The 15,000-nt window shown below is 44.9% G+C and overlaps 1 protein-coding gene across 1 annotated transcript in view; it reads right to left on the reverse strand.

Moving 5' to 3' along the window:
• The window catches only part of LOC110004767 (solute carrier family 4 member 11), a 24,449-nt gene that overhangs the window by 4,990 nt on the left and 4,459 nt on the right, over nt 1-15,000 (reverse strand). The window contains 7 exon segments of the mRNA XM_065958704.1: nt 1,422-1,631; nt 2,603-2,726; nt 2,821-2,902; nt 2,988-3,207; nt 4,210-4,253; nt 4,615-4,710; nt 5,289-5,339. Of these exon segments, the coding sequence (XP_065814776.1) occupies nt 1,422-1,631; nt 2,603-2,726; nt 2,821-2,902; nt 2,988-3,207; nt 4,210-4,253; nt 4,615-4,710; nt 5,289-5,339 (827 nt within the window).

The following is a 15,000-nucleotide window of genomic DNA, read 5'->3' on the forward strand; positions in this document are numbered from 1 at the left end:
GCTAATTGTTACAGAGCTCCACATGTGATCAAAGAGCGGGGAACTGCTCGCTCCGCGCTGCACGAGGTCAATCGGGGGGGGGGGGGGGGGTGTTGATGATCAGACACGTGCAGTTTAGAAAGTGTTCTGGTCCTGATTTCATCATCGTGCTGAAGTAAGGATCGAGTCATCATCAGTCATTAACCCTTTCTTAGGAAACTGCAGCCTCTGTCCTGAGACGACAGGCTCAGGGACTGCACCAACGCTTCAGACTAATGAGTGTTATAAAAGTGTTTGAGTAATCTTTAATGCCTCTTTGGCTGAAGTACAGATTATAACTGCATTCTGGGGAATTCAAACTTAAAGACTTTATATGTGATTTTTTGATCCAGCAGATGTCGCCCTTGAGCACCAGCATGAAACCAAAACAACTGGCGCTGCATTGTTGTGTTAGCATGCTAATGCTAGTGATCTTTATTATGCTGGTATCTTCACACTGCATGTAAGTTTACCTGAAATGAGCGTGATCTAGAAACACAGTTAAGCAGTGAGTACAGTATGTTATTCTTCTTTTCTCTAGTCCCTCAATTAAACAACTTTTATACACGAGGGGAGGAGTCAGCTGGCCGTCCCGGCGATGTAAACAAAGTGAAGATAGGACTCTGAAAACATCACAGACAGTGGGACTCAGTGTGAGTCATGACTCACAGAGTTATTTTCAGAGGATAAACTTGATTTCTACATTTAAGTGTGAAAAATCACATAGAAAGACTTTAAAGACAGCAGCAAAATAGAATTTAAACAGCAGAGTGATGGGGAGGCTAACAAAGTGCCCACCCGCCCTGGTTTAGCACCTTGCTGTGCTAACACTGAGCTTCGCTGACGGCCGGGACAAAGCGGTCTTTCATAGTGCTGCACAGTCTGGTTTGGTACTGTTCTGGTTTGGGATTGCCCAATAAGTTATAAGGACATGTTGTTAGTTAAAGCGTTCAGGGTATCAGCCGCTGAAGCCTCCTCCTGTTGCTCACCTTTGCTCTTTTACAAAATTAACTTTCTCTCTCTCTGTTCCAGCCTCCTGCTGGGTGCACTCGTCTCCTCTTCATTTAAACACTGGACTTAATGAAGCAGTCCATCATTACATGGAGCTGCACACATTCTGCTGCCAGGAAGCTTTGCGATCTGTTGCCCAGCTGCTGGTCATTCCTCAGGCCCGGGCCGGTGGAGTGTGGAAACAGGATTATCAGATAATCTGGCTCAACTATTTTCCCTGAATGCATCACATCTTTATGTGCCTGTTGGAACAACATGAGGTCCACATGTGGACGGATCCAACAGCAAGCAGAACATATCAATGTTGGTTTTACAAGCCCAAACTGTGAGTGAGATTTGTTTCTGTATATTTGTTGTGAACCTCTTATCAATCACATTGACGTCTTTCCCACCTCAATTGGTTTCCCTCTTCGGGGATCCGAGTCCTCCACTTCCTCTACAACCGGCTTGTCGTTGGCGGCGGAGAGCTGCTGTCGCTGGAACACCAGCTCCTGTTTGAACTCGTCCTGAGTCTTGGCTTCCAGAAGCTTCTGTCTGAAGGAAATGTCGGAGAACATCGTGGAAAATGTTCTGCCCAGTTCGATCGCCGTCTTGGTGCTTTTCTGCAAAGGATGTTGACAAAGTCGGACATGTTGAGTTCAAGGAATCTGTGAATGTGGATTTCATTTTCACCTACATCATGCTGACTCATGTTTTTATCTGATTTCATCTCCTGTAGCAGCGAACCCTCAGAAAAAAAACAAACATGTGAGTTCCCCGTGTTTTCTACCAACGATCACATGAGGTCACATGCTCGGCTGCTTTATTTCCTTGTTAATTGTTTAGCACCAATACACCAAGTCAGATTCCTTGTATGTCTAAATGCACTTGGCAATAAACCCCGATTCTGATATTTAAATTCATAAAGACTTGAATGGAGGTTTGAAATGCAATCATCTTACAGAACAACATTAAAAGGGATGAAGCCAGAAATGTCCCTGTGTGGCGTCTTAGAGACACCTGATCATCATTGATTATTATTGTCACTACAGACGGCCCTGCAGTTTCCCTGTGCACACAACATGAACCAGCTTGATATCATAAAGGACATTTACACGTGGATGTGATTCATTTTCCCTTAAAATGACTGAAATCACTTCTATTTTATCAAACAGTTCAAATGAATCTGAACAGGGACAGTTTCAGGACCTGGATATCAGACAGGTGTTAATGAAAGGCTCTGGCATCTGGATTTTAAAGGTATAATATGTAGATTACTTTAAAATTGACTAAACCCATGCTATATATATTTTATTGTTGAGTACTTGCATTTTGTATGGGGAGTGGGGAGAATCACTCCCATGATTGCCCTGTAGCCTCGACGTCATCTTTTGTTATTGTTTTGATTGAGAGCCCCTGGCGAAATATTTTACATACTGTGCATTTAAGGGTGACCAAAACTCATATATATATATACACACACACACACACACACACACACACACACACACACACACACACACACACACACACACACACACACACACATATATACAGACAGCTATATATATATAGACAGAAAAGTTGATGTCACCGTTCTGGGCGGGGCCAAGATGAGGATCACGTAGCGAGCCTCACAGCAGTTGACGCCCCAGTTCTGCGTCCTCTCCAGACGGGCGATGCAGACATGACGTCTCTGCAGACTCCTCACATTGGAGCTGAAGTCAGAAACGACAACGTTTACTCTGCTGAGCAGGAAGAATGAGTCCACACAGAAGCTTTTCACATGAACATGATTGTAGATGAACTCACAGAATACAGAGCCAGGACTGCTGATAACGAACGCCAGTGGAAGTGGAAGTCACGCCCTGAATGGTCTCAGACAGAAGGTGAACTGAGGGAGCATAAAATAATGTAAACAAGTCCAGCAGCCTTTAAAGCACCTTAAAGTGGTTCAGAGAGTGACATGTTTCACTCACCGTTACACTCCTTTCCTCCTGCGTCAGTGAACAGAGAGTTCATGACCTCGTCCTCGTTACAACTCTCATGACTGTCCTCCGCCACACGACTCAGCATCCGCCTCAGGACCTCGTCCAGAGTGGCAGCTTTCTCATCCAGAAGGATGCTCGCCTGGGCCAGGAAGCTGTCCAGGTCCCTGTGGGCACGCACCTCCTCCTGGAAGTTCATCGGCTTCACATACTGGTGAACGCCAAGAACAAAGGAGGTGTGACAGTTTAGTGTTACATGGTGAGATCTTCTTAATTTCCTCTGAATGATGCATGTCTACATCCCCTGACGGGTTAGGGTTAGGGTTACAGAGAAACAGAGATATGAAGGTAAACTGAGAGTTTTGGACACGTGTGACCCTCATACAGAAGGCAGGACAATATGCTCAGTCTCAGCTGAACTTCACCTCACTGATGTCTACAGATATCTAGAGGAGAATCCTCCCTCTTGCATCTCCACGATGACCGTCTACAGACGTACAGACACTTTCATGTGTGTTTGATTAACGTTAGCTAACAATGATATCAGGATCACGATGCTGAGTTATGAGGCTTTGTTGTTGTTAAAGTCAGGAACATTTAGATCAAGTGAACACAATCTGAAGTCTGTTCTTTGTTTCCTCTCTGGGACCGCAGAGCGTCTAACAACATTCATCCAGGAATTCCTCGTCTCTGGTTTACTTTCTAACTCTACTGGACTTTAAAAATGTATCTTCCTTAAATGCACTCTGTGAATAGCTTTTTTTCTCATAGTCCACTGCACAGCTCCTACGTTTCACCTTTTGTACATTTTGTGTTTTTTATTTTTTATATTTTATATTTTACATTTGTAAATTCTATTTTATATATTGTAATATCTTCTTATTCTGTATTATTTAAGTTGTTGCTAGTTCTGTTTTATTTCCTTGTTAATTGTGTAGCACCAATACACCAAGTCAAATTCCTTGTATGTGTAAATGTACTTGGCAATAAACCCAGATTCTAATTCTGATTCGTGCAGCAGTAGAAGGCTTTTCTTGCTCGCCAGGTGGGCGGTTCCATTAGTGTGTGATGTAAGTGATGAATGTTGCCCAGCAAAACTCACCAACTAAATCAATTACAAGTCGGTAGAAGAGTTGGAACACAATAATGTCTGATAAGGAACACGTATCCAGACTGCTGAGGTTTAACACACACAGAGGGAAACAAGTCTTACTTTTCTTGTCGTGTTTAAAAGGCCGAACCCCGGGTCATCAGCATCTGCAAAGATAAACATTTTATTATGATAAACTGTTCAGGTGTATCAGCCATATGATATTCAAACAGTCTGGACTCTTTATTTTATTCCAAACCCAACAGCACTGTGTTCTTTTGCTTCTAGTGTTACTCCTGGAAATAACAAAGGATCAGCTCTCTCTTGTGGTAATAATTTCATTGTTAATAAAGGGGAACAAGCAGCCTGCTCAGCTTTGTTCAGGAAATCAGAGCGTGCACACATGACTTCCTGTTTGCAGAGGCTTCAGATTATTCTGCAAAAATAGAAGTCATGAGATGAGGAAACGACCGGATGTGAAGCCAGATCACTTCATGTTGTTTTTTGATTTGTAAATGAAACAGATACCGGAGACACTGATCTGGAGCTGGCTGTCATAGATGTGGTCCTTGTTGGTGATTGGAGAATCTTTCCCACAATCCTCCTGTTCTCCATCCTGCAGATCTGTGAATGAAACATGAATGTCACCGTGTTATAAATCTCATTAAGTTCTTTGATTTCAACTTCTTACTGTTCAGTCAGTGTATCGAGGTTCAGCTGTAGATACATTAAGTCTCCACTCAGAGACATCTTCATTTAACCACTCAGCCGTCTGTTGACGAGCTCACAATGAGAGACTCTGTCTAAGCAGACATGCAGCAGCAGAACAATAGCAGACCCTAACTTCTTTGTACAGGAGATTAATATTCAGTTTGATCTTAACCCTTTGTGGGCAAACCATTGAGCGATGGTTATTCCTTCTATCCGTCTTTGACTCTGAGATCTTCTGCCTCGTTATCTGCCCATTAATTAACCTCACAACAAAACTGGCTGTGCTCACTTGCATGTGAAAGGGTCTTCAGTTAGCCTTGAGCATTAGCATTAGCATGAATAACTGCTGTGATCTATTATCATGTGAAAGACTGCAACATTCACACTGACGGATGATGTTTCCAGTGGCCGTTAAACTGTTGACATTGTGTAAAATAAAGAGCAGAGCCATGTGGAGAGTAAATAGGATACGTGTTAGTGCAGCTACGCACCCATCGCTTGGAAAACATATCCATTCTTGGACCTCCCGCTGGATGGAGCGTCTGTGGGAGCAGAGAGAAATATGATATGAGCACACTTTCATTAAATGTTCTAAACTCAAGCTTTTCCCTCCTGTGTAGAAATGTCAGAGTTATATTAAAGACATGAAAGGAGCCACAGAACGAGCTGCAGAGACCGTTTTCACATTTAGCAGATTTAGAGCATGTATCTCTCTCCTGATTAAGCTTGTTTTTTTTCTCCTCCAACTCCTGAGGGAGATGGATCTCTTTGTTAGCACTAACAAAGAGACAGAACAGACTGTTAGCAGGAAACATAGCAGAGCCATGAGCGCTAACAAAGAGACAAAATATTTATTTACCATGAACAAAAATGTTACAAATATCTGGTCCATGTGTCCCTGTAATGTTTATACATGTTTTATAAACCATCTATTAAAGGTTTACAGATCATTAACAAACACTTTATAAAGAGTATAACATGTTTTAATGATTGAAATAATAAACTGTTAACATACATGATAGCATTACAGATAATGAGCAAACATTAAGGACCATCTCTCCATTGTTTGTTAACAGTAAAATAACTTTTAACTAAAGTTAATTAACTCTCTATTTACCCTTTATAGATGATGGTTATTATAAAGTGTTACCCAATAATGTACCAGACTGGGTTCTAGCAGAGTCTTGTATATGTTCTCTCTAACAGATCTCTGCAATGAGTTCAATGAAAACTCTCTGTGTCATCTCACACCGATAAAAGTTAAAATGTTGGAAACATTTAGGAAACTTTTCAAAGCCCTTCACTCACAGCACCTGTCATGTCTGTTGTGATGGACATGGCCTTCAGCACCTGATATGGAAACGTAATAAAGTATATTAAAGACGTCTTTGTGGATGAAGTACCTGCATCGTTTGACCAGCTAGTAATGAAATATAAATGATTCCATATCCACTTCTTTTGATTATTGAGGGACAATTCAGCATCTCCCCAAACCTCAGATGAGAAAGGGTTAATCGACTCCCCAGTATGGACTCCCCAGAGTCTTTACAGAGGAAGGTGTGTGTGTGTGTGTGTGTGTGTGTGTGTGTGTGTGTGTGTGTGTGTGTGTGTGTGTGTGTGTGTGTGTGTGTGTGTGTGAGTGTGTGTGTGTGTGTGTGCGTGTGTGTGTGTGTGTGTTATCTGTTGGACCGGCTCGTCCTTGAGAAAAAGGAAACAGTAGAAACGTTGTTGTGTCTCTGGAAACAAACTACAGGAGTGAAAACTTTGAGCTGAACTCTCCGAGGTCGAGCCTTGAAGGTCAAAGGGGCGGGCTCCTGAGGGGTGATCCATCGTTATCATCCCAGCTGGAGCATGAACATGTGGACTCGCTGGGCCGATAACAGGAAGAAGAAAGCACAGCTCATTCCACTCCAACACCTCAAAGACCATAAGAACCAGCTCATGTTGATTTTATCCAGCACGCCACCTCGGAGCTCTGGAGCGGCGGTAATACGAGTCACACAAGTCTTCAGAAAGCAAAGAGGCCGTGATGTCACCAAACCTCTGGGAGAAAAACAAGGTTTGAAATATCGCTGGAATGTGATTGGTGGACGACGGTTATAATATAAAATGATTGAAGAACAAAGAAACGGGGATGATGTCATGATGAGATTAAAATATTAGACATTTTTCTAGGAGCTAATCTTCTTAATCCCCGACCTGAGACGCGTCAAGTCCAGTTCTTTAACCCATTAACGGCACATACAAAAAAATGTGTGATCGCTGCACGACCATAGACCGTCTGCACGCCACCTCTACCATCTCTGTGCTCTAATCAACCTGCTGCTGCATGTTTCCTGTTCTCCAGGATGTTCTTCTCCACTCTTTACTTCACATTGAGATTCTGTTCAACTACACGTAGCATTGATACAAACACACATATTCTCATTGTAGAGACGACGTGGTCGTTGTTGAACGCTCGGCACAGAAGCTCGCCGTTATCTGTTAAAGGTCAGCTGTAAAAGCCTCCGTCATGGACGATCATTTATTACCCGCTGTAAATAAAACAAATCCTGCAGCGCTGCCGAGTTCACATTAACATAACCCTTTATTAACCCTTATTAACCCTTATTAACCCTTTATTAACCATTTATTATCCTTTTGTTAACCCCAGGGGTAAAATAATAACGATAATTATTCTAACTTTTATTTTAAGAACACAAAGACATATTCTGAAATTATTAAGTTTATGATAAACACGTGACTACATCATCACAGAGACACACAAGATGGTGTAATCCTGGCCATGTTAGTGTGAAGGAACGTCTCTGCGAACCGGACATTGAACTGTTAGCTGTTGGAATACGCCCATATTACCTGCCCAGGGAATTCACGTGCGCCATTGTTCTAGCTGTTTACATCCCACCGTCAGCTGATGCCGAGTCTGCGAGTGATGCCATTCACTCAACAGTTTCACAGCCTCAAACTAAGCATCCAAATGCTTTTGTAGCCATTACCGGGGACTTTAATCATGTAAAAATGGACAAAACACTACCCACTTTTCATCAATATGTTAACTGTCCAACTAGAGAAAATAAAACACTGGACCTTCTGTATGCTAACGTTAAGGAAGCATACAGTACCACTGCCCTTCCCCCCCTGGGCAGATCAAACCACAACCTGGTCCTACTGACACCAGAGTATATCCCCCTGGTCCAAAGACAGCCTGTGACCACAAGGACTGTTAGGAGGTGGACACAGGAGAGCAATGAGGCACTGCAGGATTGCTTTGAGTCCACATACTGGGATGTACTCTGCGAGCCACATGGAGAGGACATTAACAGCATGACTGACTGCATCACAGAATACATTAAATTCTGTTAAAACACTGCTCTACCGGCCCAGACTGTACGCTGTTTTCCTAACAACAAACCCTGGATCACCAGTGACCTGAAAGCCCTTCTCAACAAAAAGAAACAAGCCTTCAGGTCTGGAAACAGGGAGGAGCTGAGGAGGATACAGTATGATCTGAGGGAAAAGCTGAGGGAGTGCAAGGACTCATACAGGAGAAAGCCGGAGGCCAAACTCCACCAGAACAACGTGAGGGATGTGTGGACTGGAATGAGGGAAATCACTGGTTTCAAAGGGAGAGAAAGACAACATTCTGGCAGCCTGGAGAGGGCCAATGAGCTAAACCTGTTCTTCAACAGGTTTAGTTCACAGCCTTCATCTGCCTCTCCCACCTCAAACAACACCCCTGTCCTTCACACCTCCCAGCCTCCCTTTGTATTTTCTCCCTCCCCCCCAACCCCCCATGGTGAACTCTTTGGACTCTGGCCCTGCACCACAGGAGTGCACTTCCCCCTCTGAGGGGAATTGCTCCATCCCCCCTCTGACTCTAACAACTGGCCAGGTGAAGGGACAGCTGGAGAAACTAAACATCAGCAAGGCTCCAGGCCCGGACGGCATCAGCCCAAGGGTTCTGTAGACCTGCGCCAGCCAGTTGTCTGAGATTCTGCAACACCTCTTCAACCTGAGTCTGAGCCAGGAGAGGATACCGGTGCTGTGGAAAACGTCCTGCTTGGTCCCGGTCCCAAAGAAGACGACACCATCTGATCTCAAGGACTATCGACCAGTGGCTCTCACATCTCATGTGATGAAAGTGTTAGAGAGGCTAGTCTTGACCCACCTCAGGCCGCAGGTGAAACCATCCCTTGACCCTCAACAATTTGCCTACCAGCCACACCTGGGAGTGGACGATGCCGTCATTTACCTGCTGCAGCGTTCTCACTCACATCTGGAGGGAAACGGCTGCACTGTGAGAATCACCTTTTTGGATTTCTCCAGTGCGTTCAACACCATCCAGCCACAACTGCTGGAAGAGAAGCTGCAGTTAATGGGCATGGACTCGTCCATCACCTCCTGGATTACTGACTACCTGACAGACAGACCACAGTTTGTCCGATTTGGCAGTGTTCAGTCTGGAATGGTGGAGAGTAGTACAGGAGCTCCACAGGGTACTGTGCTGTCTCCTTTCCTTTTCACCTTGGACACCTCTGACTTTAAATACAACTCCAGGTCATGCCACTTGCAGAAGTTTTCTGATGACTCTGCGGTGGTGGGGTGTATAAGTGATGGGCAAGAGGGGGAGTACAGAGAGCTGGTGGATAACTTTGTGGAGTGGACAGGAAGAAATCACCTGATTCTGAACGTGGATAAGACCAGGGAGATGGTGATCGACTTCAGAAGGAAGAGGACAGAGCCACCACCGCTGTGCATCCTGGGAGAGGATGTGTCTGTGGTGGAGGAGTACAAGAACCTGGATGTCAACATAGACAACAAACTGAACTGGAAGGCCAACACTCAGGCTGTGTACAAGAAGGGGATGAGCCGACTCCACTTTCTGAGGAAGCTGAGAGCCTTCAATGTGTGCAGCAAGATGTTGGAGATCTTCTATCAGTCTGTTGTGGCCAGTGCGCTGTTCTCTGCTGTGGACTGCTGGGGGAGCAGCATTGGAGCTGGTGACACTAAGAGGCTGGACAAACTCATTAAGAAGGCCAGCTCTGTGATAGGCTGCAAGCTGGACTCTTTTGTAGTGGTGACAGAGAGGAGGACTCTGAACAAACTGTTACCCATTATGGATAATCCCGATCACCCTCTGCACACCCTACTGGACAAACAGCGGAGCAGCTTCTCCAACAGACTGATACAACTCCGCTGTCACAAGGACAGATACAAGAAATCTTTCTTACTGAAGGCTATAACTCTGTACAACAGCTCACCTCATGTGAGCAGAGAACTGTCATCATGATAATATCTGTCTCTCCATACTGTAATCTGTTCTGCACATGTTACATTTACAAATTATCCCTGCACTCATGTTCACTTCATTTGTCTGTCTACTCGCCGTTATATTGTATAGTTTCTGCTTATAACATGTCTGCACTCCTGCACTTTAATTTATGTATCACTGATTGCACAGCTCCCTATGTCAATACTGTCCATTTACAACTCTGTTTCTGCACATTTACATTTAATCTTTCATATTTAAGACGAGTAATGCTTAGTTAAATCCTGGTTGTATATATTCCCATTCGTAGTTTTTATATTTTTAGTGCTTATTTACTTTGTATTTAATATTATATTGTGTTTAGATTTGCTCATATTGTGTGTTTGGACAACCTGCTGCTGTAACGCCACAATTTCCCAGTTTGGGATCAATAAAGTAAACACACAAAAACACACACACACACACACACAGAGACACACACACACACACACACACACACACAGAGACACACACACACACACACACACACACACAGACAGACACTTTAGAGAGGTGTGTGTGACAGAGTCAGCTCAGGTTGCGCCATGAAAGACCCCCCCCTCTCTAACTCTCTCTCTGTCTCTCTCTCACACTCTCTCTCTGTCTCTCTCTCTCTCTCTCACTCACACACACTCTCTCTCTCTCTCTCTCTCACACTCTCTCTCTGTCTCTCTCTCTCACACACACACTCTGTCTCTCTCTCTCTCACACTCTCTCTCTCTCTCACACTCTCTCTCTATGTCTCTCTCTCTCTCACACACACTCTCTCTCTCACACACACACTCTCTCTCTATGTCTCTCTCTCTCTCTCTCACACACACACTCTCTCTCTATGTCTCTCTCTCTCTCTCTCTCACACACACACACTCTCTCTCTATGTCTCTCTCTCACACACACACTCTCTCTCTATGTCTATCTCTCTCTCTCTCTCTCTCACACACTCTCTCTCTATGTCTCTCTCTCTCTCTCTCTCACACACACTCTCTCTCTCTCACACTCTTTCTCTCTCTCTCTTGCTCGCTCCACCCTTAAACTCACCAGATGGCGTGAAGTGGAGAACCTGTTTGACGTCCATGTTCTCCAGGTTTAGTTTTTTTTAAAGTTGAGATGTTTGTAATGGTTAACCCATCGTCATCGTCTGCTCCCAAACTCACCGCTCACTGCACCTCCTCCAGCAGCACATGGCTTAGAGGGAGGAAATGGGCGGGCCCACCGGGCTGAGAGGGCGGTTTGTGTCCGCTGGGTCCTTGTGCCTACATGAACCTCAGTGAGGGTTTCACAGAGCTCGATGTTAAAGCGTCTCTCTCTCTCCCCAGTACAGTGGACTATAACATCACAGACCTGGACCCTCAGTCCACTCACCCCCCTATCAGACCAGAGTAAAATCACTCTGTACATCAAAAGTACAGTAAACAGAACCCACTAATCTGAACCATAGACAACAACCATATAGATGGACCAATACCAGACAGCTTTCCAAACTCAATTAGACTTTCTCTCCTCCTCATATCCTCCTCATGTGGCAGACTTATCCAGTCTGAAAAAAACTAAGACCCACAGGTCAAACAGGGTGCTGTACGAAACAGCTTCTACCACAGAGCGGTCTCACTCCTGAACACAAAGAAGCGACACCCACCCCCCCACTGACTCTCTGCATCACAGAAGCCCCCCCTCCCCCCGAAACCCCACAGTCCCTTCCTCCTCCACCTTCTGACTCTCTGCACCACACTGAAGCTCCCCTTACCTGGACTCAGAGCCCCCCCCCCCCTGAGTCCTGCATAACTAAGTGCAATATATTTATTCTATACCTGTCACCTGCAAATTAATTGTATATTGTATACTATATCGTATTATTTAATTGTATTTCTTATTTGAATATTTGGCTTTAGTATTTGTATATTTGTATATTTTCTGATATTAGGCATCTACTGGCTTGCTCCAACAATATTTTGTTGTACTTGTACAGTGACAATAAAGATATCAATCAAACAATGGAACCAATGGAGGAGTGGTTTGACACAGAGTGTAGGCATCTGAGAAAAACACTCAGAAACCTATCTAACCAGAAACACAGACAGTCCGACGACAAACGCTCAGAGGTAAAAAAGAACAACATGTGAGGAGACAAATTAATATGATTGAAGAGTCCATTGACGCAAATGATTTCTGGAGGAAATGGCAATCTTTCAGCAAACCTCACAAAGAAGAATTGGCAATTCAAAATGGAGATATCTGGAAACAACACTTTGAAAACTTTTCAATTTCAAATTGGCCAACACAAGGACTTTGAAGGTTTGGTCTAAGGATACAGAGGAGGCCCTGCAGGAGTGCTTCAATGTCACAGACTGGGAACTGTTTAAGGAGGAATATGGTGATGACATTGAAGGCCTCTAGGGTTAGGGTTAGGGTCTGTGAGGACACCATAGTCCCTACCAAAAAGGTCCGCTGCTTCTCAAATAACAAACCATGATCAATAAAGACATCAAAGCTCTCCTCAACAGAAAGAAGAGGGCCTTCATGACTAGGGATGGTGAGGAGCTCAAGGCTGTCCAAAAGGAGTTAAAGAAGAAGCTGAGAGAGGAGAACTTCAAGGACGAGATTGAGGCCAAGATGGGACAGAACAACTCAAAGGAGGTGTGGAATGGCATGAAGCAGATGACGGGCTGCAGCAGGCCGGAACCCAGAATTAAAGGAGACCCAGTATTTGCTGCTGAGTTGAACCTATTTTTCAATAGGTTTGGCACATCCCCCGACCCAGTGAGCTCAAATAGTGGGGCTAGGTCTCCCCCCACCACCTCAGCCCCCACCTCTGCTAGAGACTCTACTCTTCCTCCCATCATGGTCCTGACCACCTCCCCCCCTCTCAGCTCCTCACCAGCAGCTTCAAAGGACAGCCCCCCGTCACACCCCTCCCCCACTCACTGTCTCACTCTCACTCTGACTACCAGCCAGGTAGAAAGAGAACTCTCCAGACTCCACATCAGAAAAGCCAGTGGACCAGACAACATCAGTCCCAGGATCCTCCAGGTGTGTGCTGGGCAGCTTGCAGGAGTCTTTCAGCACCTCTTCAACCTCTCCCTGAGGCTGATGAAGGTGCCTGACCTGTGGAAGACGTCCTGCATCGTCCCAGTTCCAAAGAAAGGTCGTCCCAGCGCTCTCAGTGACTACAGACCTGTGGCACTCACGTCACATGTCATGAAGACATTTGAGAGGCTGGTTCTCCAGCACCTGAGGACCCTGCTCACTGCTTTCCAGGATCCGTTGCAGTTTGCATATCAGAGGCACATTCAGGTTCTCTTGGATCTTCAGGTTCACTTGGATCTTCAGGTTCACTTGGATCTTCAGGTTCACTTGGATCTTCAGGTTCTCTTGGATCTTCAGGAGGTTCACTTGGATCTTCAGGTTCACTTGGATCTTCAGGTTCTGTTGGATCTTCAGGAGGTTCTGTTGGATCTTCGGGAGGTTCACTTGGATCTTCAGGTTCACTTGGATCTTCAGTAGGTTCTGTTGGATCTTCAGTAGGTTCTGTTGGATCTTCAGGAGGTTCACTTGGATCTTCAGGTTCACTTGGATCTTCAGTAGGTTCTGTTGGATCTTCGGGAGGTTCTCTTGAAACTTCAGTAGGTTCTGTTGGATCTTCAGGAGGTTCACTTGGATCTTCAGTAGGTTCTGTTGGATCTTCAGTAGGTTCTGTTGGATCTTCGGGAGGTTCCCTTGGATCTTCGAGAGGTTCTGTTGGATCTTCGGGAGGTTCTCTTGGATCTTCAGGAGGTTCTGTTGGATCTTCAGGAGGTTCCCTTGGATCTTCGAGAGGTTCTGTTGGATCTTCAGTAGGTTCTGTTGGATCTTCGAGAGGTTCTCTTGGATCTTCGAGAGGTTCTGTTGGATCTTCGGGAGGTTCTCTTGGATCTTCAGTAGGTTCTGTTGGATCTTCAGGAGGTTCTGTTGGATCTTCAGTAGGTTCTGTTGGATCTTCGGGAGGTTCTGTTGGATCTTCAGGAGGTTCTGTTGGATCTTCGGGAGGTTCTGTTGGATCTTCAGTAGGTTCTGTTGGATCTTCAGGAGGTTCTGTTGGATCTTCGGGAGGTTCTGTTGGATCTTCGGGAGGTTCTGTTGGATCTTCAGGAGGTTCTGTTGGATCTTCAGTAGGTTCTGTTGGATCTTCGGGAGGTTCTGTTAGATCTTCGGGAGGTTCTGTTGGATCTTCAGGAGGTTCTGTTGGATCTTCGGGAGGTTCTCTTGGATCTTCAGGAGGTTCTGTTGGATCTTCGGGAGGTTCTCTTGGATCTTCGAGAGGTTCTGTTGGATCTTCGGGAGGTTCTCTTGGATCTTCAGGAGGTTCTGTTGGATCTTCAGGAGGTTCTGTTGGATCTTCAGGAGGTTCTGTTGGATCTTCAGTAGGTTCTGTTGGATCTTCGGGAGGTTCTGTTGGATCTTCAGTAGGTTCTGTTGGATCTTCAGGAGGTTCTGTTGGATCTTCAGTAGGTTCTGTTGGATCTTCGGGAGGTTCTGTTAGATCTTCGGGAGGTTCTGTTGGATCTTCAGGAGGTTCTGTTGGATCTTCAGGAGGTTCTGGTAGTTTGAGTTGAAGATGTTTCGATCATAAATAAAGCTAAAGGGAGTTATTTCTGTGTGATGATGTTTGATTTGACTCGTGAACGAGGGATTAAATTGTTTATATCAAAGACTCTTTTCAGCCTGTGACGGACGTCATTACGTTATATTTCCTGGTAGTCACGACCTCGTTAATCTTAAAGGTTAAAGGTTGAAGGTTATTATGAGAAAAGGCGGCACACGAGCTCGCCATGAAACTGAACAAAATTATTCATAGAGAACAGAGTGAAGAGAAGAGCAGCCAGGACAACTCCTGATTCAGCCACCAGAGGGCAGCACAT

Source organism: Labrus bergylta, chromosome 9, assembly GCF_963930695.1.
Source record: "Labrus bergylta chromosome 9, fLabBer1.1, whole genome shotgun sequence".
Lineage (NCBI taxonomy): Eukaryota > Metazoa > Chordata > Actinopteri > Labriformes > Labridae > Labrus > Labrus bergylta.